We start from the raw sequence: 26,799 nt of genomic DNA, 5'->3' as shown, positions 1-26,799 counted from the left end.
TAAGACTCACTTCACTGATTAGAGGCCAGTTAATCAAATCAGCCCTTTAAACTTTTAAAACAAGTCGGGCCTATAAAGCACTAAGGTTGGATTGCTACTCTGGAGAAGACGTTAATTACACTGGATCCCTCTAATAGAGTCACGCTGCACCAATTAAAGACAACAGACACGGAGCGGATGTACAGAGCTCATTACTCACGCAAACAACACCATTCTCACAGGACAAGGAGATTAATGGCACTCCTCTTATAGCACATACATAGGGTTTGTATGATGCAAACGCGTGCAGAGACGGCCGGGAAAACAGCACGCGAGTGCACTTGCATGAGGATGAGAAATTGTGAAACAAAAGTAAACATGATACACTGTTAGAGAGTTGGAATCATCAATCCTGTGCATAGAAAACAATAAAAGTGAAGAGAATCGCACTTATTTTCAGTCCCGTGTCCTCGTTGAAGAGCAGGACACCAGACTCATTTTAATTTCAGAGAATTTCAAAGATTCCCAGGAGGCAATGTGGGGGGGGGGGGGTTGGAAGGAAGATGAAGAGGCGATGGAGGGGGTGGTAAAGTCAGAAGAGGAAGGAACAAAAGGAGGAAGAGATATAGAACAGAGGGTGAAAGGGGAAGATATTCTTGAGAAATATTGTATGCGTGTATCATTTTCTTGTTACATCTCTCTTTGAGGCACAAGTATAAGGCATTGTGTTGATAATTGCATCCACACCCTTGCTGTCAGGGGCCCTTCTGATCTCTTCTGATACATGCCAGAACATCTCCTCGCTGCCCTTTCTCTCCCTTACGCTGTCCTTCTGAAACAGCGGCCTACACGCTGCCATTGAGTGGAGGTCTGCTGTCGTTAGGACGGGGCAGAAATCAAGATCACGTCGTCTGACAGAGAAAACATTCTTTGCCTTTTGCTGGCGGCTTTTCAGTCGACTGAGGCTGTTTGTTCCTCACAGAGCTTCTGACAGGCTGTAATTCTGTCTCTAATTCTTAAAGTGCTCATATTATGCTCATTTTCAGGTTCATAATTGTATTTAGAGGTTATATCAGAATAGGTTTACATGGTTTCATTCAGAGTATGAGTGAGCCACGCTAGCAGCTAGGGGAGCATTAGAATGTGTGTTAAGTAAAGGCTGGACTACAATAGAACTATTTGGAGCAGTTTGTTAACAGTGTTTTCTATTGGACATGGTAATTCCCTTTTGGGTGGACTTTGGACTCTTTCACTTTGTAAACCTATAATAATAATATAATAATAATAATAATAATAATAATAATAATAATAATAATCAACAAAAAAAAAAGATATATAACACAATAAAAGAAAGGGAAAAAGCCAAAAAGCATAATATGAGCACTTTAAGACTTTTTTTCTTATTTTAGTATTTCTCTCAGGATTAGATGAATACAGTGTCTCAATACAAAGTGCTGATTGTCCTCGTGACCTCTCATGAGGGCCGTTGACTTCCTCTGGCCTCCGCGTGTCCAGACTGTGTTTAACAGCCGGGCTATAAAAGGGAAAGCAGAGATGGCAGAGGGGTGAGGGCCTAAGTGTCACTTCTGTTTCCCATTAAAAGTCTTATCTGCACCACCAACCCAGTCTCACCCATCTGTTTCCAGACTAACAATACAATTCTTACATCAAATCTGTAAATCTATCAAAAAGCCATCATGGCGCCAATTTTATCAATGTGGTGCTATATTTCATGACTACAATGTGGATGTCCCAGTTTTAATCAATTTTATTTTGCATTATATTCTTTATTACTGTTTTATTCATGTGCTTTATTAATAAAACACCAACTTATATGTCTGTTCGCTTCTGCTTCCCTTAAGGGAAGATCTTATCTTGTAAAGTCGGCAAGATACTTAAATACTGTGAATATGCAACCCGGTCTCACGCCAGGTCGTTATATAGTCACGTTATTGTAATCTATTAAGTCGTAAACAGGTTACGTAAATCCCGTTTTTTTCGTGTATATGCAACGACTTTTGAACGTGTACAGGTCACGCTTTTCGAACCTGCTGCTCTGGGGGACGCGACAACGGGGAAATGAGGCGCCACACGCCGGCTAAAACAACGGGACGGGACGCCACTCGCGACCCACGCAGGGGCACACAACAACATGGAAATGAAACACCACAACGGGGAAGTGAAACGCCACAATAACAAGACGGTTGGGGTTAGGAAAAAAAAAGAACGGGAAAAGGAACCGTCACACACGGGACACGCCAACAAAGGAACTGCAACACGCGGGGCGCGATCCCCGGGCTCCGGGGTGAAAGTCCTGTGTTTTCACCACCCCAACCAAACTCCCTACGCGGACTTTCGCCTTATCAACTACTCGCTACTCGCTTTCGTTCTGGGATCACGAAGTATGCTTCCCATTAAAATGCATTGCTTTCAATTTCGTAATGGCCACACGAAAAAAACGGGATGTACGTAGGAATATGAGTATTCTGTTTCATCTTATTTTCAGTTTTGAAACTTCACAAAAAGAAAAAAAGGAAATATGAATCAAATGTAAAAAGGAACGAAGAGGACGGACTGTACCAAAAAAACTAAGTGCTAAATGTTACCATATAAATTAATAAATGCAAGATAAATTAAAAGTGAACATTCTACAGGTGATTTCAGCTATACACTACGCTCTGCATGCTAATATGCTCACAATGCTAACATGCTCATGTCTAGCAGGTATAATGTTTACCATGTTCACCATCTTAGATGAGCATGCTAACATTTGCCAATTAACACATAACACAAAGTACAGCTGAGGCTAATGGGAATGTCATTTGTTTTGCAGCTCTTTGGTCGTAAACCAAATTACTGAACACATTACAGTTTTGATGGAGCTAGATGAAACGTTAAGGGATCACCAACGTTAGAATAACAAGTAAGCCTACAGCCGTACAATTCATCCTGAGGGGGACGTGCATATCTGTACCAAACTGGATGGAAATCAACAGTTGTTTCACTCAAAACCACAAATGTCAACCTCATGGCAACGCTAGAGGAAAAGTCAGCAAAGTCACTAGGATTCATCGCCTGAGCACCATGAATGCCCGTACCAAATTTCATGACAATCCATCCCATAATAGTCAAGACATTTCACTGTTCCTTCTCTATGGTGTGGTTGAGGTAAATACTGTGTGTTAGTTCTGTGTGTGTGTGTGTGTGTGTGTGTGTGTGTGTGTGTGTGTTTGTTCTCCACTCTGTGTGTGAATGTGTGGTGACAGATTGAGGGTGCTGGGAGACTCAGGGGACCAATGACACCTCTTGCTCCTGTTGCTGCTGCTGAGCGTGAGCGACACTCTCAGATTTGGCCCGCTTTGGCCCCCGGCAACAAGAAAAAGGAGGCGACGCTGGTTTTCAAAACCGGTACACTCACCCTCTTTCCTCTCTTTCTGTCTGGTTTAGAGTCCCTCGTTTGTCTCTCTCGTTTGTCTTCTCACAAGAGACGACTTGTAGCACATAGCTGTCTCATGCCTGAGAAGCTTTGCTACCAGGCATTAAATTGGTTCTGTGACAGAGAGAACGAGGAGCAGTTTGCAGCCAGTTTCCACACCTCATATCTCGTCACAAGAGGTGTTAAAAAGGTGTAACAACTGCATTTCTTTCCCGAATCATTCTGAAAACTGAACACCAGTAAGTCATCCTCTGCTTTTGCTTCTTGAAGCATCAGCAGATTTAGATTCACAAAATCCTGAAAACTCAGAGTTTTGTTTTTAATCCCTCTAACAAAGCAGAAATTCCAAAAGAATTCATCTTTAACAAGGCTCAGACGACGAGCACTGTTCTATAACATAAGACCATCGAGAAGAGAATGACAGTCTGAGTTTCTCAAACTCTGCTAAATATATGCTCGCTCTCCGTGCTTCCCATCTCTCTGACATGCTTTTGTTAGAAGTTGAGAACCAGGGGAATTCCGGCCATGATGAAAGAGTGCAGCTAACCCCGGAGTACACACGGCTGGATCGAACCATGAGAACCAAGAGACGAGTGAAATCATTAATGCATCAAAGGCTGTCAAAAGAATACAGTCTGAGAGTGTGAAAGTGTAAACACAGCAGATGGCGAGCATCAAATTCTTGGACGGGCGATCCAGCCCCGCTGACACAGTATTAGCCCCTGCTGAGGTTGTTTGTATCGGCCTGTCACTGAGAGGGGATAATGGGGGAAATAGCTGGACGTATTATGAGATTAGACTGTGCTCATTTGACAACAAGAAGTGTGACACTTATCGTTATCACACACTCAAAATTCTGCTTCATTATAACTTGGGTCTTTTTTTGTTGTTTTTGGTCACCGTGTCCATCACTTTTGATAACTCTCTACTCAAGTGTTCGAAACATGAGCTGTTAGCGTATGTGCAGGAACATATCTTCAGTGGGTGGAGACGCCCAGCATTTAAGCATGCACAAACAATTGCTTAGAATATATAATAATCAAACACTGACAGATTTAGAATCACATTTTGTAACTTTTACTGAAATTTACAGGAGCATCATTATAGCAGTTTAGGATAATAAATATGATCAAGGATACAGATGCAAAAAGCACAGTTGCTGACTTGGTTAAAACTGGAGAAAAAAAAAAATCAAAGAAATAGGGCATCTTAAACATACGGGCTGATCGCCACTTACTTTGTTGTGTTTTACTGAATATATTATTGGTGCATCATGCTTCAGATGTAGATGTTCCCTCTGACTGTGTCATTTATCTGCCCTCCGAGTCAGCAAACGACTTTCTCAGCACAGCGTTATCTTCCAGCCCCAGTCATTACTGGGTTAGTTGCTGCTCTGAGCTCACATGAGGACACGGAGACTCACCGGCAGCATACAGACCAGTGTCAAATGTGGACAGATGCGCTCAGGGACGTGAAGATAACACGCAGCCTCACTCTCACTAGTGAACCTGAGTCCTTTTTTCCCCATGGATATTTTGGTTGCATTATTTAAAGCGAATGGAAACATGCTTTGTTTCTGTGCCATTATTTTGCTATGAGCCATTATGTGTGTGCTCCTATTTGGCAGCTCCCATAAACTTAGATGAGTTGATGCAGTCATGTCAGAATATTGAGGTAGAATGTCTATCCATCAAATTCACATTCTTGATCCACAACAGAATAATGCATTCAAAAGCTTTATTACAAATAAATTAAAAAATAAGTAAAAATGTAATTTGATGGTATGACGGGAAAAATCCCTCACTGCACAGGAAATTTGTGTACATGCACAATTACAGCAAGTACAGTCATCTGAAGTGGAACCAGGAAGTCTGTAGAGTTTTATAACAGAAAGTTTTGGTGATGATTTTACGCTACACTTTCATTTTATTTCTTCCAAAATGTTCGCTTACCCTGACGGTTTGTGTACAACCTGCATGGTCGCCTGACTGCTCGCGTTTCTTCTTCCATCTGACTTCAATGTGTCGCCATGTTCTCTGAACTTTTTATTACAGAGAAAAATGATGGCCAAAACTATGAAAACAAGACCCACCGTGTAGTAGACAAGAACATTTTAATCAGTATGGGTTGTGCTTGCAGCAATCTGACCTCGGGATGTTGAAGAGAGGTTTGTTTAGCAAATAATCTTCACAAACGTTGCATTAAGTGAACATTTAGCAAACTCAGTTTCCCAGTGACAACCTATCCAGTGTCTGGTACAAAAAGAAGATAATTAAACAGACAATAAAAGGTGTGGTTGAGCAATGCGGCTGTCAGGGTGATCTCATTTTATTCATATCAGGTGAAAGACGTAAAATGAACAAGAGAGGAAGGAAGACGGGGCTTTAATCTGTTTGGTCCCAGACTGGCTGCTCGGCCTATCCGTCTTCCTCCCCTGTCTGCCTGCTCCTGTGAGGTGCCCTCTTTAAACTGTAATCAGGGAGGCGAGAGAGGTGAGGGATGTGTTGCGACAGAAAGAGAGAAGAGGAAAGACGGAGATCTCTCGCTCTCCTATCCGCTCTATCTTCAGTGTGTGTACACTTCTTTGCTGTAACGGATTAGATCACAAGCTTGACAGCATCCATTCCATCAGTAGATCAATCAACGTGAGCCGCATGAGAAGCCCAACGCACACAGGATATATCAATTAAGAGGGAACTGCATGTGTGTGTGAGTTAGTAGTTAGGAGTGTGTTTTACGTGGTTGCACAAACCTGATTAGGTTTCATAAAAGGCTCCTATCATGGAAAGCGAACACATTTTCCTTATCTTATTTGAACTGAAAGTTTAAGAGGTCAGCTGCAAGTGGAGGTGGACAAATTAGAGACACCGCAAAAACATATTTCTATTTTTTTTTTTTTTTTTTTAAATAGGGCTGCAAATAACTTTTTTTAAATAAATTATTTATATTAGTCGCTTATTTTTTCTATATCAAAAAACATGAAAAGTGCCCATCACAAATAATTATCCAAAATAGGCTAGTTGATTAATGTACTACTATTTCAGCACTGCTTAAAATTGCTGAATATACTGTATGTAGATGTCACCAAGAAAGGGCACAAAGCTGTTTTCCTTCAACTTATTAACTTTAAATATTTATGATATAGTAGGCATTAGACATTATTTGCTTCATAATCCATACTGCAGGCCACATGTCAGTTTCATATAAGTAAAACATCTTCACACACACCTAGAGCTCCAGATCGATGGCAGTGGATCACCGGCTGAAAACATTAGGACAGATTTCATTACAAAGATAATCGAGGAAATCAATGGTGTGTGTAAGGGTGTGTGTAAGGGTGTGTGTGTGTGTGTGTGTGTGTGTGTGTGTGTGTGTGTGCGCGTGTAGGAGATATATCTATAATCGCGACAGAGAGCAAACATTTCATATGTGTGTGAGCTCACCCATATGTCTACCTGCCTTTTTGTGTGAGCATGAGGGCAGTGAAAGAGTGTGTGTTTGATTTAAGGAGGCACCGTGCCAACTGTACTGTATGTGGGGCCCAGGGGGGTCAAGACAGGAATGTGGAATCCTCTCTCTACCTGTGTGTGTGTGTGTGTGTGTGTGTGTGTGTGTGTGTGTCTTCTTTTAGACAAAGATGGAGTGGTACAGTTAGTTAGAAACTGAGTGATGGCTCAAAAGGAGCACCTCATCAAATACACACACACAACACACACACACACACACACACACACACACACGCACAGGCACACACACACACACACACACACACACACACACACAGTCGGTTTCAGCTTCTAATAATCTCAATTAGTGCCTGCCATCTTTCATTGGTGTAATATTCTGTAGTCTGAAGTCTGACAGACGTATCTCACTTTTATATACCGAAACATGTGAAAGCAGCGGTGTGTTCATCAGCTCCATGTCAGAGAAGGAGTGGGGAGCTCCTTTCTGATTGATCAAACAACATGTGAGACATGAATTAAACAGCTGATGCCAATAGCTAATAAAAGTGCGACTTCATGCCCTGATTGAACTAACGCTACTCTTCATATGTCAGAATAATGTTGTAATGTAAATTCTGTAATATGTGGATCAATAAAATTTGAAGTACAGTATTTGAAGGATCAAACTCCAGACGTATAGATGCATGGATAAACATAAGTGGTGCATAAATAAAACATTCCAGTGGGACAGCAGTTGAGAGCCCTCAGGTTGCTGCAAATGCATCCAGTGTAGTAGCTACATGCTCATGGATCATCTGATGGACCTGGACTGGACTGGGTGTAGCTAGTATTGACACAGCAACATCAGCATACACCACAGCAATAAACTAACACACATCCATTAAGTGTAAAAGCATTTTTTTAAGAGAGAAAAGAGATTCATTGCTATCCTCATGGAATTTTGTGTTTGAGTGAAAAGATTTCCCGTCAGTCCTGTCCTCTTCTTGCTCTTAAAAAGCTGATGCGATCTACACAAAGCATAGTAAAGTATTGTATATGTTATACTGTATATATATATATAGTATATATAGTGTAATACTTTATACACAGATTTCCCATTCATCTTGACTTTTTGCTTGGATTTTGCTTAACTTCCTGAATGAAAAGGTTAAATAAACTTGGCCGGCTTTTGCTGCTGATCGGAAACTGCCCACTTTCTCTTCAACATGAACAACCGGATCTACCTGATATGTGCGGTCATCCAGCTGACTCGGAATGTACAGTCAGTCCCCTGCTGCTACTGATGTCCTTGGGAGAAAATATTCCCTCTACTTCTCTCTCTCTCTGCCTTTGTTGCAGACACATGAAAGCTCAAACATGTCCTGCATCGCTGCTCTTCCTCTCTTTTCATCTGTCAGGACCTGCAACTGTACATACAGCAAGAAGAGTTCCAAGACTTCTTTTTTATCAGCGTTTGTACACAGAAATTGCTGCATTTAAGATGTGATTTCTTACACTTTAACTGTAGAAGTTTTGAAGTTCTGTCACTTAATATATTAACATATATTTAAGAAGTTCCACATTTTTGGATATAACTGGCTTTCTTGCTGAGAGTTTTTTTTTTATCTTTGTGCTAAGCTAACCCGCTGCTGGATGCAGATAGGAGAGTGGAATCAATATTCTATCTCTCAGCCAAGAAAGTGAATAAGAATAAAACTATTTCTTTAACATAGAGAGCCATGTTTGACTGATTGTTTTCTCACTGCTTTACTGCTAAGGTGATCGAAAGGCAAATTCTGCAAAAACCTTTTGAATTTCTAGACAAAGCTTCTGTCCAGCTGGGAATGTCAAAGTTGTGAAACAGGCTGGACTACGAGCTCAAATCCCTTTGTTCTTTATAAGTACACAAGTTCACAATACGTCAGTCAGCGCACATGCATATGTGCACCTACACACAATCCACAGATGCAGCATTTTTAATTCACTTAGCAGAGCTAACACATACATTTACCTTATGCAAATGAGAAAGTCATAAACACAAGCAAAGCAATAGCAATAGAGCGGCATTGCCTAATCAATCATGGTGTGTGTGTGTGTGTGTGTGTGTGTGTGTGTGTGTGTGTGTGTGTGTAGCACCGCCACACTCAACCCTTCATATGCCTACAAAAACTAATTCCCAACAACACAGATGGCACAAACAAAAACATGACAACGCGGCACAGGCTCTCACTCATCACTGCGCACTCAAGAGAAGCCTCTGAGCAGAGGATCAATCACTTCATCAGGGAGAGGATAAAACGACATAAGAGAAATGAAACTGAAAGGAAAGCATGTTTAAACATGCACCCACACATACAAGCAATCATCCAAGTGTGTGTCTGTGTGTTTGAGCCCAGTGTGGAGAAATAAAGCAGCTGCAATCCAACCTCCACAAACACAACAATGACTCATCCTTGTTCATATCAAACAGCCACTAGTGGTAATTCTCACACACACACACACACACACACACACACACACACACACACACACACACACACACACACACACACACACGTGGCCTGTAACCAGCAACCATCTAGATCTGCTTAGATTCCGTAAAAACTTGTCAAACATCCAGAGCAACTTCAGTACAGGTGCTTCCTGTGTTAGTATGGCAACAATTTCGTTCCCTTTGCAGTCAGACTATTTAGTGCAGACATGAGACTGTTTCCAGTTTGTTGTATCCAAGTAAACTTCAGATATTGTTTTAAGGCCAAAAAAAAAAAAAAAGAAGAGAGAGAGAAGGCGCTTGCGGTTGAAAAATCCTCACACACATGTGTAACATCTGTAAAGCTGAGGAGAAAACATGCAGAGCAAAATAAGCAAGAGGAGATTAAAAGAAAGCAATAGGGAAATCTGGTATTATTACGGAAAAACACCAGCACATTAATAGACAATGGATTTCCTTAATATGCCAGTCTCAACTGTTTACAATCAATACACAAAAATATTCCTGAATTACTTATTGATGTTTTAAACAGCACCGACTTTAAGTCACAGGTTTCCCATAAACCGCAGCTTCTGGTTTTTGCAGTAAAGTAAGAAAAATAGTCCTAAAGTGCAGGATCTGGCTTCCACCTCATCATCTCTGCTGTAAGTTGCAAAATGAAAAAGGCAAAGAGGCCTTAAGAACTGGAGGACTCATGTAATATGCATAGCCACTAGTTCTTTGAGTGCGTTTGTGTGTGAGGTGAGTGTGTGTGTGTGTGTGTGTGTGTGTGTGTGTGTGTGTGTGTGTGTGTGTGTGTGTGTGCTTGTCAGGGCTTTCGCGGCAGGATGAAGGAGGAGCAGGAAGAGAAAGGGGACAGGAGAGGAATAAGAAACAGCAGAACGTGTTTTTGGACCCTGCGACGGTTCTTCTCCATCTGATAGAAGAGAAAGGACAGAGTCGGTCCACCAGAACAAATACGGAAAAGTAACATAAATATAAAGTGCCGCCACCTCTCCTTTCAGTCGGTCTTCGTTCATCTTCCTCTGTTAACATGTCATTTGTTGCTTGCTACAGTGTGTGTGTGTGTGTGTGTGTGTGTGTGTGTGTGCGCGCAGAAGCAGAGATAATCAAAGGGGTTCCAGCATATACAGAAGATAAGGAAGGAGGTTAATTAATATTGTAAAGAACATTATTATCAGAGGAAAAAAAATGTCTTGAACATTCAGATATTCTTGCCTCTTCACATTTGAGGAGGAAAATATCAAAGCACAGGCGCCCTTTCAAAAGGCCGCATTAAAAATAGATTTAAAAAAAAACTGTTGATCTCAGACGGCTGCCTCAACACACGGTCTATACCAGAGCTCTCCAGTAAATGAAAAGAAAATAGATCAATTGGACAGGATGAAAGTTCAGTCTTAATTACAGTCCAACTCTAATTGACTGGTGGACCTACTTACTGTGTTTTTTTGGGTGATGTATCAGTGAGCGAGCCGAGTGCAGCCGTGTTAGTAATTTCAGCAGACATCAGATTTGACCAATGAGTAAGCTGAGCATACACAAACACACGCAGGCTTTGATTATTAATTATACATTGGGCCTAGTTTATCCATTTGCAATAATGAGAAATTCTGTAATACAGCAGCAAAACATATTAGTGAATGAATCAAACACATCGTATGTTTGTAAATGCTTTGTCAAATTTGCATATGAAGTGGCCTTGTAGACTTTCTCCAGTAAATATTAGTTATTTCTGTGTAAATCTGCTCCTGCCCTGTTTAATTAATGAGGTTTGTAAAGCTAGAGCACAAATCCAACGAAAATGTGTGGGTGCAGATGTTGAGATCACATTACTGTCAACAGCACAAGCAAAATGCAGCTCTGATTATACAAAAAAAGTGACACACACACACACACACAAACACTCAAGACGCACATCTGTGATTAATGTCTATTGTCAGTGCGCCGAGTCACAGGTGAAGAGGTTACAATGTCAGCATCACTGCATCTAAACTGGGTCACATTCAGTCAGCACACACACACACACACACACACACACACACACACACACACAAACACACAACAGAGCAGGCGCTTGTGTGTTGGAGCTAAATTTACTTTTCAGTCTCTTATTCTTGTGGAATATCGGTGCGATACGGCGGTGAAAAAGTTCTCCTTGCAAAAACCGTACTTCTGAGGCATGCAAGAGCCTCCAGTCGAGCCGGCCGACTCATGATGAAACAGAATGAAATATCAGTGATCGACAGAGAAACAAACAAAAAGAGGTTTGGGGTTCTGATTGTAGTAAAGACATGCTTATAGGGAATAGTCTCCGCAAAGGGGGGAGGAGTTAAGAAAAAAGGATTAAAGAAACAATTAGATGGAAGATGGAGGAGTGACCGGTAAGATAAAGGAGTATGGACACACACACGGACACACAGACACACACACACACACACACACACACACACACACACACACACACACACACACAGACACACACACACACACAGCATTTTAAATGGAGGAAAGCAGCCTGGAGGGCAGAGCAGAAATGAAAGACTCCTAAATAAAGGCTGGTGACAAATCCTTGACCTGATGTTGCTTCCATCGCACAGAAATGTAGAAAACTGGCCAGGAACGGCTACATTTTGTGCCTGAAGGCAGCTGGAAGGAGTTCAAAGATGGCAGAGATAATCAAACAATGCTTCAGTGATGTTTGCTCTTGAAGAGAACATCTCTCACTCAATCTGAGACTTTCTGTAGGAAAACACTTCCCAATACTAACGGTGACATGAACGATGGTCCAATCATCCTTCCTCACGCATGATGTAAGAAAAACTTGTCTAATTGTTGGAGGGACACGTTCTGCTAATAGAGTGTGCCGCACCAATCCAGCCTCAAATGGAAAAAGTATTCATCTGTATCTGAGATATCTGTGATTGACAGCTGGCACAGGTACCATATGGGCTCCAGAGCGGCAAACAGCAGCACTGAAATAACACAGCAGGTGCTTTGATCAAAGCAACTTCCTATTTTCATCACCATGCTTCAGAGGACATCTGCATAGCAGCTTTGCCCGAGGGAACGCTGACACAGCAGGCCGGGCTTCCTCAGCATCAGCACAATGAAACTGGATTGGAGAGTGTGTATGCGTGTGAGGAAACACGCAGGAATTACACACTGCCTTTCCGTTCCCAAGCAGCCAGGGTCGGGGTAAAAAACACAGAAGGACTCTCTCTGATGGAGATTCAGATAAGAAGGCACCGTTTCAGAGGGTTGCACAGGGGGAAGCCTCAAAGGGAAATATTCACCGGGTACATCTGGGGTTGGATGGAGTTTAGCTGGAAATAAGAAATTTTTTTTCAGCCAAAAGTAAAAGATTATATTCCTTCAGAGTCATTTTTATTTATTCTGCTGAGACTGCAAAATGTGTTCATTCAGTGCCAAGAGCAGCAAAAGGGTCACAGTTTTTATTTAAATACAGCCCTGTAGATGTAACATTGTGCGGTGACATCTGCAGATATCAGGACAATAGTCTAGTTGGTACTGACGTTGTTGTGCGCCCATGTACCTGCCTCTCTACACACTCATCAAATACTGCTCTTAATCAGTGGTTGACAACATGGGGGTTGGGACCTCCTTGAACTTTGAGCGCAGCGCTCGGCAGCAATTCTGAGAAGTGCGCCACACCAAGGGTAACGCTTCCCCCGAGTTGTCTCCACAGCGCTCCCTTTAGGAAAACAATGGCACAGCCAGCCCAGCGCAGAGCGGGTTTACGGTGGATCATGTTTAGGCGGCTTGAGGCTGTACTTTGGCACATTGGTGCGGAAAAGCTAAATGTTAAAGTCAGCATGCTAACATGCTCACAATGCCAACATGCTGATGTCAAGCAGATATAATGTTTACCATGTTCACCATCTTATCGTATTCCTAATTACTCTCGCTTTGCCAGACCTTCCTCCACAGCGCTGCGGAGGAGGGTCTGGCTAGTCCACACAGCATTCCGCAATGGGAGAAAAACGTGCTCTGGTTTATTGGCATTTCTTTAAATCAATCACAATTGCCACGGTGCCGGTGCAAAATAGCCTCGGGAAGGATCAACATTTAGAAAATAAAAATACTTACTTAGGACTTTACCTCTGTATGAAGTGAAACCACTAAAAAATACATGTTTCTTCAATTCATTTGTTGTGCTTTCAGCTTGGGAAACTGCTGTTTTCTCTACTCAATGTGTGAGGTCTTGAGATAAAAGGACTTCAATAGGATCTGGATATTTTGGGAAAGTTTTGATGCTGCCGCACATGGAATATTTCTTAAATCACAGGATCCCTCGTTACCACCCTTGGAAAATTTGGGTTTACATACTTGTCAATTTTTAAAAGACAAGTCACCAAAGAGTGCTGCCAAATTCAGCACTCAAAGTAAAGCCAGATTTCACTTGTGGTTTATTGCTGAGAGCCATTTCTCTCTGGTTATCTCTCCATGTAAGAATAAAAAACCACAAGCACAACAAACATCTGCGACTGTACAGGTAAGAAAAAATACTGTGGTTCACATTTCTTTCAAGAGCAGAAAAACACCGCTTCAGGCGTATCGCTTTCAAGTCCTCAACCCAAGTCACTCCCAAAGAGCTATTTTCACACAAAAATGTTGTTTTTTTTTAACTGGAATACTACTCTCTTGCACACTACACATCAACAAAATGAGAAAACAACAGGCAATCAATGCAGCTCATAAAATCTCCAGCACATTTTTATGTAAGCACATCACGTAAATTATCTCCATATGTTAATATGGCTATATAACCCTGCAGGAAAACAGCTGAGATTAAGCCTGTATGTGCAGCGAGTGCTTGTACACTCAGCCGAGTGTGACATGTCTTCAGCCCTGAACAGATAACTGCACTGAGAGAATCTGTCTGAGCGTTGTACTACGACAAAACCCCAACGTGATGTTCAGCTGCTTCTGTCAGCGGATGAATGTGAATAAATTGAAATAACGGGGGAGATCAGCAAGAATGAAGGATAAAGTCACGGTCACTGCTAAAACTTTAGCTACGTAGAAATTAGGTTTGTGTGTCATGAATGTGCATCAAATCAGTAATGCTTGAATTTATTTATTTATCCTGTGTGTGACTTTGTATGTGAATTTTCATCTGTTCATTCTCCACCCCCCCCCCCACACACACACCCACACACGGATCCTGACCACTAAGATGAACAGGCCGATGAAATATGCATGACAGGAGAAAAAGCTCCCCGCCTTAGCACACAGAAATGTTCTGCCTCCCTCTCTCTCTGAGCATAAAACATTGATGGCGGCAGTGCTCGGCGACGCAGCAGCTAAACCTCTGGATGGAGTGGAGGGCTAGCAAGTTCACATCTAATTCTGGACTTCACCCACGGGACCACAGGGCTGAGAAAAGAAAGAGCCGGGCAGTTTTACCTCAAAAAAAGGTTTTTCCTAGTTCAAACCAGCCGTCGGCTATGTGCGTGCAAGTGTCTGTGAGCTGACATGACGGAATTGTTGACATGTAAGGTCATGTGCTCCTACTTCTAAGAGAACATACAAACCTTTCTGGGTTGTGCCTCCTACGTTTTAGCTGTGTGGTAGTAGCAGTGATACAGCAGATGTTGTAAATGAAAATTGTTTATTTTTGGAGGTGGGCTATATGCGCACAGTTCAAAAAGGAGATTGTAAAATGATTCAGCCTCTAGTTGATGCTGTCATGCACACTTTGAGTTAGGGGTGTCACGATACCAAAAATTCAGTAGTCAGTGCCAATACCAGTAAAATAACACGATTCTTGATGCCAATTTCAATACCACGGTAAAAAAAAAAAGAAGGATTTTCTAAGATTCCATGTACTTGAACTTGAAACATGAAATTCTTTATTAAAATATTTGAAAAATATCAAAATGTCATAACAAGAAATACAAAACATGTGCAATAGAGCATAGAACAACATAATAAAGTGCATGTAATGGTCATAGTGCAACAACTAGTGTCCCCAGACACATTCCACACTTCCAGACTTCCAGGCATCATTTATCACGGCTACAAGGGATGGGCAATTTATGTCATTTCAACATTTCATACTGAATTATATAACTAGAGTACCCAAGTTGGTTACTCGCAAAAACAATTGAGACACTGCCAGTAAAGTGATCCCGACTGGTCCTGGCTAACGCCGTCATGCTAACCCTGCTAACTGCTAACGTTACCGGAGGACCAGGCAAGCAGCCACGGTTGTTTACAACTTGTAGCCTGTTCAGCAGCCGTAGCCGACAACGGTGAGTTATTTGAAGCCAAGAGAGGGGGGCTGTAAATCAGGAAGAGAGGACTGTGAGTTTGCAGTGAACATGCCGTTTTTTTTAGGTTGGGTAGAATCTATCTCCATTGAGTCTCGTTCATATTTTTTCAAAAGATATGTCCCATGGACCGGAAGTAGAAGGGCGTGACCAAAAACTTCTGAATGTATCGACTGGAACACTCTGAAGCATATACTGCCTCCATCAGTTCCAGAAGAGGCGCAGCACCGATGCTGCTAACACTGGCATCGGCGCTTGCGGTGCTTACGGTGCGAAAAAAAAAAAAAAGGCATTGTTGGTGTTTTGTCATTTTAGAACCGAAAGGTATCGCAAATATCGGTTCTCGTGACATCCCTACTATGAGTGCAGACTCTTTGTGTTTATATTTGTCAGGTTGAATTATCCCATCCATCCATCCATCCATCTTCGTCCGCTTATCCGGTGTCGGGTCGCGGGGGGAGCAGCTCCAGCAGGGGACCCCAAACTTCCCTTTCCCGAGCAACATTAACCAGCTCCGACTGGGGGATCCCGAGGCGTTCCCAGGCCAGGTTGGAGATATAATCCCTCCACCTAGTCCTGGGTCTTCCCCGAGGCCTCCTCCCAGCTGGACGTGCCTGGAACACCTCCCTAGGGAGGCGCCCAGGGGGCATCCTTACCAGATGCCCGAACCACCTCAACTGGCTCCTTTCGACGCAAAGGAGCAGCGGCTCTACCCCGAGCTCCTCACGGATGACTGAGCTTCTCACCCTATCTCTAAGGGAGACGCCAGCCACCCTCCTGAGGAAACCCATTTCGGCCGCTTGTACCCTGGATCTCGTTCTTTCGGTCATGACCCAGCCTTCATGACCATAGGTGAGGGTAGGAACAAAAACTGACCGGTAGATCGAGAGCTTTGCCTTCTGGCTCAGATCTCTTTTCGTCACAACGGTGCGATAGATTGAATGCAATACCGCACCCGCTGCGCAGGTGCTGATCCTCATCCCAACCGCTTCACACTCGGTTGCGAACCGATCCAGTGAGTACTGAAGGTCGCAGGCCGATGATGCCATCAGGACCACATCATCTGCAAAGAGCAGCGATGAGATCCCCAGCCCACCAAACTGCAACCCCTCCCCACCCCGACTACGCCTCGATATCCTGTCCATAAATATTACAAACAGGATTGGTGACAAAGCGCAGCCCTGGCCAACCCTCACCTGAAACGAGTCCGACTTACTACCGAGAACCCGGACACAGCTCTCACTTTGGTCATACAGAGATTGGATGGCCCTGAGTAGAGACCCCCTCACCCCATACTCCCGCAGCACCTCCCACAGTATCTCCCGGGGGACCCGGTCATACGCCTTCTCCAAATCCACAAAACACATGTAGACCGGTTGGGCATACTCCCAGGCTCCCTCCAGGATCCTTGCGAGAGTGAAGAGCTGGTCCGTTGTTCCACGACCAGGACGGAATCCGCATTGTTCCTCCTGAATTAGGTTCATATATTGGTACATACATACATACATACATACACACACACATATACAGGAGTCAGTACTTGAAAAGTCCTGCAGGTATCAGAGGTGTCAAGTAACGAAGTACAAATACTTCGTTACCTTACTTAAGTAGAAATTTTGGGTATCTATACTTTACTGGAGTAATTATTTTACAGCATACTTTTTACTTCTACTCCTTACATTTCCACGCAATTATCTGTACTTTCTACTCCCTACATTTTAAAAATAGCCTCGTTACTCATATTTCAGTTCGGCTTGTTTTCATTCCAGCTCGTCAGTCATCGTTCAAAAAAACACACACACCAAAAAACCTATCCAAATCGCTACATCCGGAGAGAGTGAATTTGATTGTGGTTGGATGAGAAGTATAACACCTGTACAGACCCGGTGCTAATATGACACCGGTGCCTTAACGACCGTTATCTACCGGAACGAATAGCAACACGGATTTCGGTGCCTTAGGTGCCTGCGCGATGCTCCCCGAAAACGGACGTTAGAGGGAACTGAACATCGCCGCACGGGACGCTAGTCAACACTAGAGTTGGAAGCAGGTTAGCCTAGCGTTAGCTAGAAGATGGAGTAAACATGATAAAATGCTGAGAGCTAAACGGTGTAAAAGTGTGTCTATATTTCACTGGAGAGGAGTCTGACACCAGACTGTAGCTGCCGTTGTCTGAAAAACACAAAAGAGATGTAGCCTACGTGTCACCTTTTTCAGCCCTTCTGAGTTTGCAGGTATGATTTTAATATACTGTAACATTATTATAGTCATATGATTTTGTCCCCGCGTTTTAGAGTTAAGCTGTTGTCCTTAATGGCATTCCCCCCCCCCCCCTTACATCAGGGGTCTTGAACGTTTTTTAAGCCAAGGACCCCTTAACTTAAAGTGAGATGTAGCAGGGACCCCCTACATATTGTATGAAATTAAGTTGCATATTAAACTGGGCCTACAATAACTGTTAGGGTAACCTAAAGCCTTCTTACATACGTTTTTTCATAAGCTATTAAAATATTAATTGTTGGCATGATTTTATAAATCATATTTTAATGTTACATATGTGGCACAGTAAATCTAGAATTAACTGTATCTGTGGGCTGATATCTTAGTGACTACCTTACCTATAGGCCAGTAAGCCTATCATCAGTGGGAATTTATATTTGCTAATACTATGTTGGAATTATGTTATGGCATTTTATTTTTATTTCTTTTAAAGACTCAAAAATGTACAATAATTTGGAGGCCCCCCTGCAATGACTCTGAGGACCCCTGTTGAAGATCTCTGCCTTACATTACTTTTACTTTTATACTTTAAGTAGTTTTGAAACCAGTACTTTTACACTTTTACTTAAGTAAAAAGCTTGGGTTGATACTTGAACTTCTACAAAAGTCTTTTCAAACCCTAGTATCTATACTTCTACTTGAGTAATGAATGTGAATACTTTTGACACCTCTGGCAGGTATTGACAGCCACCACGTTTGGAGAGGGCACTCTCCCCTGTTCCTTTAATTAAAGCTAAATGGTGACAGTAGAAAGACGACAAAATACTCAAGTGTCAGCCAGAGTTTGTATGCGCTAAATTTACAACATACATGCACATGGACACACACACACACACACACAAACGAAGCACACACACTTGCATACTTGTGAAAGCCTTAACTGACTACCCGACTAACATTAAAGCTCTACAGTATAGGGTGACTTTTTCATTGTAAAGTTCCCCTCAACTCTTATGTGATTTTGTGACCTCACAACTGGTTTGGAAGGAACATTTTCCAATATGCAACTTACACAAGTGTGATGTGGAAACATGAAACCTCCAGTGCATATACACCGAGAATTGACTTTTCAGTGAAGTGGGAGACATCTTTAAACTTTACAAATAAACAATATTTGCACATTCATAGATTGTGGATTTTTCAATACAGTTCTAAGATTTTGTTAAATAGTTCATTTAACTTTTCTGTGAATATAACCATTCATGTAGTTGAATCCTACAGAATGTAATGTAACATACAAAGTACAACAGACTAAAGTTGTGGATGTCTTATATAAAAAAAATGTTTAATCTTTTCATCTATTACCAGTATTTCATGTGTTAATATAAGCCACAATACAATGTACAAATAAAAAAGTACAGAACTTTTGCATTTTTATCTAAAAATCCTTCTTTTGCTTCCTTCAATCCTACTAACAGCTTACACATGCAAAAAAACTTTCTACCCAATAAAACTGGGACATTTCAGTCCAAGAACTCTGCCCATCAAATTAACCCGCCTCTGCCTTCTGATGATTTTATTGATTTACACTTTTGATGCACTGGAATTCAAAGTGACTTAATCCCAACCCTTACCCTCGTTTTATCATATTTCAAACATATTCCAAACCTTAAAACCTAAATGCAAAATGGCCTCACTTTATAGGATTTTTCTTTTTCTCCTCGTAATGACTCTCAGCAGTCATAAGAACACACACACACACACACACACACACACACCTTTGCCTGCTAGCGATACTGTAGAAAACACTGGGTTTAAAACAGGCTTCTATCTGCAAAGGGAAAGTTGACAAGCGTCTCGTCAGCAGTTCATTTCTCCCAATCTGCTAGAGAACACACACACACCTTCAAATACAACACTGATAATATGCACCACAAAGAAAATGATTGTTCCTAATCTACTCGTTTAAGTTTATCAGCCCTCTTTGGTGGCACTCAACACACACTCACAAACACACACCCTTGCAATGCTGGGAAAACAAACACTTTTCTGATCTGCCTTCCTCTGGGCTTTATGGGCTCTCTGTGAAACCTCTGTCTATCTAGACATGAGTTGACCTGGAAACAGAACAAAGGCCTGGCTTCTAGCTGTGCATTGTTATTAAGCAAAGTCTGTCGCGAAAGACACACAGCTCTACAGCGCAGAATGGGATTACACACCGAGACACACACAAACACACACATTCACAAGAGACTCTTGCTTTGCTGCAGACTCCTTCTCATTCTCCGAAAGCAACATTGATCTGATTCTGGAATAAGACAGAGAAGTATTAGAGTCTGGTTGTAAGCAATACGTGCCACTTTAAACACAACATTAACCATGCCCTGTGAAAGTTTTGTCAGTAAGGATTTAACCTGCCCAATGAATTCAGCCTCTAATTACGCTCAATTAAATGCCACATGCAGGGATTTAAATTAACTCCTCAATATTCTCAAGGATAGACTACGTAATTGCTACTGAAGCTAAACAAATGAGGGTTTGTGGATCAGTTGACCTGAAGAACAGAGAGAGAAGTGACTTCACACTTACTAAGGCAAACTGGCAACCGAGCTTAAAAAAAAAGGCAGAAAATGGCAGGAATGTAAAAGAAAAAAAGAGTCACAGTTACGTTACGGTGCAACATATATAGGGAAATATGTTGGTGTAACTAAAGCACACAGGAAACGTATTCTGTCGTATAACAGAAAAAAAAAAATCATACCAACTGCCATTAAAATGGTTAGGTGCACAAGGCAGGATTGTGAAGGCCGCCACTGAGCAATGACATGAGCCTCTATTATGGGTTTTTAAAGCCCAAGCGCTGACAAGACCACGCTTTGTTTACGAGACGACTTCTCTGTTTGAGTGAAAGTGGCAGCCTGATAAGTCATGTAACCCTGAACCAATGACCTGTGTTAAGAAGGCATAATTGTCTTTTTACAGCAGGCTCTAAATCTATCCTCGCCTTCCCTTCGCTGGTTCACCCCTACAAGTGCTATACAGACTCTGGTTGACTAGCAGCAGCTGTCCTCGAGTCGTTTCTTTTTTTTTTTGACTGATAGGCAACAAAGTCTGCTCCTTTTCTACAATATAAAAAATAGGCAGCGCTATCAGTGCTGGTTTCAGAGCGGCTCTAAGGCTGAAAGAATGGGATTGTGAAGGACGACTTCTACTTGAGAGGCACAGGGACAGCGCAAGATACTGGAATTATGATTTTTACACAGATGCAGGACTTGACATGTTTTTTAGCTATTTCTGAGAAGGATGTCCTCTATCTGTCTGTATCTAATATGATGTATACAGTATGTGGGTAATCACATCTGTACCGACCTGCAGCCATCTGCATGTATCCAGCCAGGGTGCAGATCCTCCTCTCACATCCTCCACTGGGCAGGAAGATGGTGATGATGGCCAACAGGGAGCTGACGGCCAGCAGGGCACAGCCTCCTGAACAGAGCACCGCACTGGTCTGAGGAACACAAACACAGAATCATTTATTTACAGAAAGTAGACCCAACACCAGTCTGGCTGACACATATACAGTTGCACATATTCACAAAAGGGAGCACATTCTTTTTCTGCGGAGAGCTGCTTGCTCTGTCATGCAGCCACAAACAAACGCGTACACGTTTACCATCCTGTCAAATAGTTATGATTCATCGCTTCATTTGAAAGCCAAGCGTCTCTGCTTCGGTCAGGTCAGATTGTGCAATCTCACAGTCAATCCTCCTAACAGGTTAATGGCTCTCTCAGCTGGAAAACAGCACTCCATGGCCAAACAACAGGGCACTGTCCCTATTCATTACATCTTTGCTTAATCACAGACACATGCTGCAAGCAAGAGGAGCAAAACAGAGACAGGAAGCACTATCACACACACACACACACACACAAATGACAGATTCACTCACAACTTCTTTTTTTGGGGTGGGGGGGTAGGCTTTTTGGCCATTATTTGATAGGACAGATGATGAAAGGTTAAGGGGGTAGAGAAAGGAAGGATAACCCAACCAGGTGAGCTACCAGAAGTGCCCCCACTCACAACTTTTTCTGATATGTATATAAATTCGTACAAGCAGCCTGCATGTTTTCTTCTCCAGTTGTGAGGAACGTGTTTGTACAAATGTCCCCTTCAGTGTTTTGACCGGCGTTTTACTCTGATCAATGTCCTCCTGCTCTGCTCTTACAGAGAGACTCCTGGGAAAGTGTGCATTCCTGGACGAGTGGCAGCTAAGTTTAAAGTCCTACAGCACGTTATCCCCGAGGGAGTTTGTGCACGTTTGAGTGCGTTTCCCCCGCAACCTGTGTGTCTTTGTGGTGCTGTTTGATCGGCATAACCTCTCGAACTGACTCTCCATCTTCGACAAAGCTGCCACACATCCACCTCAACACATTTTAAAACGTGTCTGTCTTGGCGGGTGCAACCCGCTGACACAGTCAGAAAACCGCGCCACATTGGTGATTAGCATGCAGGCGGGGGCGATCGGAGAGAAATGTCTAACATGCACGAGGGAATTACAGCCGTAAAACACATGTCATTATGCATGTCACTGATGTGACTGGAGGAAGGGTGAAAGCAGAGTGATTTTCATGCCTGAATGAAGCTTTAATTAGCTTGTTCTGGGTGTTTGGCAGAAAGGCAGAGAGGGCAGCAGGGAAATATTGTGTTGTATAAGTGTTGGTGGAAATGATGATGATTGTTATTTTGCCCTTTATTTGTCCAGGTTTGTTTTCATACATAAACAGTGCCTTTAATTTAGACACATTCACATGTGGGTTACAGATCAGCTCCTTGGGAACTGCTGGGAGCAAAGTGCCGAGCACAAGGGCATATTGACCGTGGCAATTAAAGCTATAGTGCGTGGTTTCTGTTGCCTCCATGAGGATTTCTAAGTAATGACAATAATAACAATAACAATAATAATAATAATAATAATAATAACTGTCGGCGCGTCCACGAGATACAAGCCTTCTGTGATCGCGCACAGCCCCCAACCCTCCTCCACACAGTTAAAAAAAAATTAGAAGTTTAATTTGATCAAATTTATAATTTAAATGTCATCATTATTCAGCACAGTAATCATGTCTCAGTCGTCTAGCAGCACAGCGTCTGGTCACAATAGTTTCCTTTGAGATGGCGGCTGCATTATCAACTAATTAATCAACTTTAATATTGGCCAGGAGACAGCAGTACACATAGGCCTATTCATGGTCCCCAGAGGCAGAGGTGTCAAGTAACAAAGTACAAATAGCCTACTTCGTTACCTTACTTAAGTAGAAATTTTTGGTATCTATACTTTACTGGAGTAATTATTTTACAGCATACTTTTTACTTCTACTCCTTACATTTTCACGCAATTATCTGTACTTTCTACTCCTTACATTTTAAAAATAGTCTCTTTACTCATATTTTAGTTCGGCTTGTTTTCATTCCGGCTTGTCATCGTTCAAAAACACACACACAAAAAACCCTATCCAAATCGCTCCATCCAGATAGAGTGACTTTGATTGTGGTTGGAGGAGAAGTATAAACATCCCGACACCCTATTGGTTTGTATGCGATCCATCGCACCTGCACAGACCCGGTGCCTACGCCACCGGTGCCTTAACGACCGCTATCTACCGGACCGAATAGCAACGCGGATTTCGTTGCCTTATTTAGGTGCCACTTATAAATGCCTGCGCTTTTCTCTGATGCTCCGAAAACGGACGTTAGAGGGAACTAAAACATCGCCGCATGGGACGCTAGTTAACACTACAGTTGGCAGCAGGTAATGTTAGCCTAGCGTTAGCTAGCAGTTGGAGTAAACGTGGTAAAATGCTGACAGCTAAACGGTGTAAAAGCGTGTCTGTATTTCACTGGAGAGACCGTAGACTGTAACACCAGACTGTAGCTGCCGTTGTCTGAAAAACACAGAAGAGATGTGTCACCTTTTTTAGCCCTTCTGAGTTTGCAGGTATGATTTTAATATAACATTATTATAGTCATTATGGCCTTTAGAAAAATGTTTTTTTGTGGAAGTGGGGTTTTGTCCCCACGTTTTGGGGTTAAGCTTTTGTCCTTAATGGCATTTTTCCCCCTTACATCAGGGGTCTTAACCCCTTAACTTAAAGTGAGATGTAGCAAGGACCCCCTAGGCCTATATTGTATGAAATTAAGTTGCATATTAAACTGGGCCTACAATAACTGTTAGGGCAACCTAAAGCCTTCTTATGTACCCTTTTTTCATAAGCTATTAAAATATTAATTGTTGGCATGATTTTATAAATCACATTTTAATGTTACAGTACATATGTGGCACAGTAAATCTAGGATTAACTGTATCTGTGGGCTGATATCATAGTGACTACCTAACCTATAGGCCAGTAAGCCTATCATCAGTTTGCTAAAAATATGTTGGAATTATGTTAAGTCATTTTAATTTTTTTTTTTTTTTAAAGACTCAAAAATTTACAATCATTTGGAGGACCCCCTGCAATGACTTTGAGGATCCCCTGTCGAAGATCTCTGCCTTACATTACTTTTATTTTTACACTTTTACTTAAGTAAAAAGCTTGAGTTGATACTTTAACTTCTACAAAAGTCTTTTCAAACCCTAGTATCTATACTTCTACTTGAGTAATGAATGTGAATACTTTTGACACCTCTGCCCAGAGGCGATCCAGATATGTGGAATTTTAGAAACATATTTGTGATACGTCAAAAACAAATAATCTGCGACACAATATGTTTCCCTCAAAACGTAATTGAGAATGCAGTTTAGTTGTATGGGAATGTAATTTTTATGAGACAGGACTGGCTGAGCAGGCAGCCCACAGTGGGTTTTTAGACTGAAAACAGGTGTCTTCTGAGGCCAAAATTATGCTGTGAGAGCGCTGAGAATGAACCAAAAAAGTAAAATTGCATGCCGTAAACCAGTGGTTCCCAACCTTTTTTCCTTGGCGCCCCCCCTACTCATGTCTAAGAAAAGCTGAGCCCCCCCCGCCCGAAACCAAAGTTGAGGTAACTCTCGAGATAGAGCCTTACTTTCTTTTTTGATACAGAGCAGTTATCAGCACTGTTACGTTTCTCCTCCATGTTTCATTCATAAAATAGTGATGCCGTGGCGGCAGGAAAAATGAAGATACAACAAAATATATAGTTTTCATACTGACTTTTGTATACATTAGATATTCTAGTGTATTATCATTTGTTTAACATGTGCAAAACAATTTTTTTTACCTCAACCTCAAACCAGATAAAGACTCGCGCCCCTGTGATCTTTGCCGCCCCCCCTGGGGGTGCCCAGACCCCAGGTTGGGAACCACTGCCGTAAACAATGATCTAGGCACTGTTTATGTATAAAAACAGACCGGCACTACAATAACATTTGTAGAATCTATTGTTTTAGAAACAATCTTATTTACTTTTTAACCCAATCTCACTTCTACTTAACATTTTTATTTCTTACTGTAGCTACTGTATGTTCGCTCTTTTCTTACTCTTTACCTTGAATTTGACTGAACAACTGCAACTAAACCATTTCCCTGAGGGGATCAATAAAGTATTCTGATTCTGAAAGACGGTATTAGACTCCCTAGTGCAGAGAAGAACTGCAGATTTGGGCGGTAATTATCAGGGTTGATCAAAGCGACCCCCCCCCCTCACATAAAGTAGTTATTTGATCCATTGTTAATATGTAAGGGATAATGTAGAGCGGGCTCTATGACGCCGATAACCGTAAACTGTAAAACAACAGACTGTAGAATGCTGTGACAGACAAATCAGAGTCAAGTAGGGCCTATTCAACAAGGCTGCGTAATAAAAAAATGTAGCTGCTTTAATATACCATGACAGGAACGTAACAAGCAAAGAAAAACATGTCCTCAATAAGAGCTCTTATCTCTGCTACTACTGCCACAGCTACTTGTTGTTGTTTTTACCATGCAGCAACTACAAGAGGGCAGAGGAGACACAGCAGCACACTTGAAGATACAGAAAAGTCATTAACTTCGGTGGTCTTTGTTCTTCTTTCTCTCTCGCTGGAATGATATTCATGTATGCAGAGGAATGTCTCCTTTTGCTCGGTTGCTTGATCTTGGCGTGCCTCGTGGGCTCCCAGTGTGCAGCCTACCTCCCACCCTGCTGTTCTCAATTCACTACGACACATACGGTGCATCATGTCTCGCATAGGGGAGCGGAGCTTGAGAGGGGGAGGGCAGCCATGTCCAGGTATATACGGTTCACTAAACAATAAAAGAAACGTTATGGTGCTGTAGTCAGCTTTATACAGTATAGTCTGACAATCATGATTAGCATTAAAATGCATGACTGGTTGGGAGGAACATTTTAAATTGCATTGCTGAAAATGGTTGTAAAACTAAATATTTCCATATGTAAGCTGTAAATCCAGCCACTCAATTATCTGCAAGCACTAATAGATTTATACACATGCCATTTTCTGTGCCATTTAAAAACAACCCGAGACAAACAAAGGCTATCAGACCGCTGTGTCTGCGAGTGTTCTGATGAAACAAACTCATAATCATTCATTACCACTTTTACTTACAGACAATACAGAAATATTTCGGGAGCCTTTTTCCATGACTCTGCTGGCTCTGAGAACAAGTTGATTTAGTAGTAAATGAGCTGCTAACAGCACTTGTCCTCTCAGTGATGCTTCCTAAATAGATTGTAATTGTGTGTTAATACCCGGTTGAGCCTCTGCAACAGCTGGAGCCGGAGAGGAGAGACGGGGGTTTAAAGATTGGAAAATTGCAAAGACAGAATGAGACAGACAGACGTGTCTTAATCTCTTGGTCTTTGTCTTTTCTGCAGTCTGAAAACTTGATTTGGAGGGTAATCATCTCAGGATGTTGTGACTTGAGGTATGCTGAGGCACAAAAACGCAACTT

The 26,799-nt window shown here is 42.1% G+C and overlaps 1 protein-coding gene across 1 annotated transcript in view; it reads right to left on the bottom strand.

Moving 5' to 3' along the window:
* Positions 1-26,799, bottom strand: part of lhfpl7 (LHFPL tetraspan subfamily member 7) — a 108,335-nt gene that overhangs the window by 54,949 nt on the left and 26,587 nt on the right. The window contains exon 2 of the mRNA XM_028594498.1: positions 21,235-21,373. Coding sequence (XP_028450299.1) covers positions 21,235-21,373 — 139 coding nt within the window. The remainder of the gene's footprint in view (positions 1-21,234; positions 21,374-26,799) is intronic.

The sequence above is a fragment of the Perca flavescens genome, chromosome 13 (genome assembly GCF_004354835.1).
Source record: "Perca flavescens isolate YP-PL-M2 chromosome 13, PFLA_1.0, whole genome shotgun sequence".
NCBI lineage: Eukaryota > Metazoa > Chordata > Actinopteri > Perciformes > Percidae > Perca > Perca flavescens.
The sequence above is the reverse complement of the archived record's forward strand: the minus strand, read 5'-3'. Positions and strand labels throughout refer to the sequence as shown.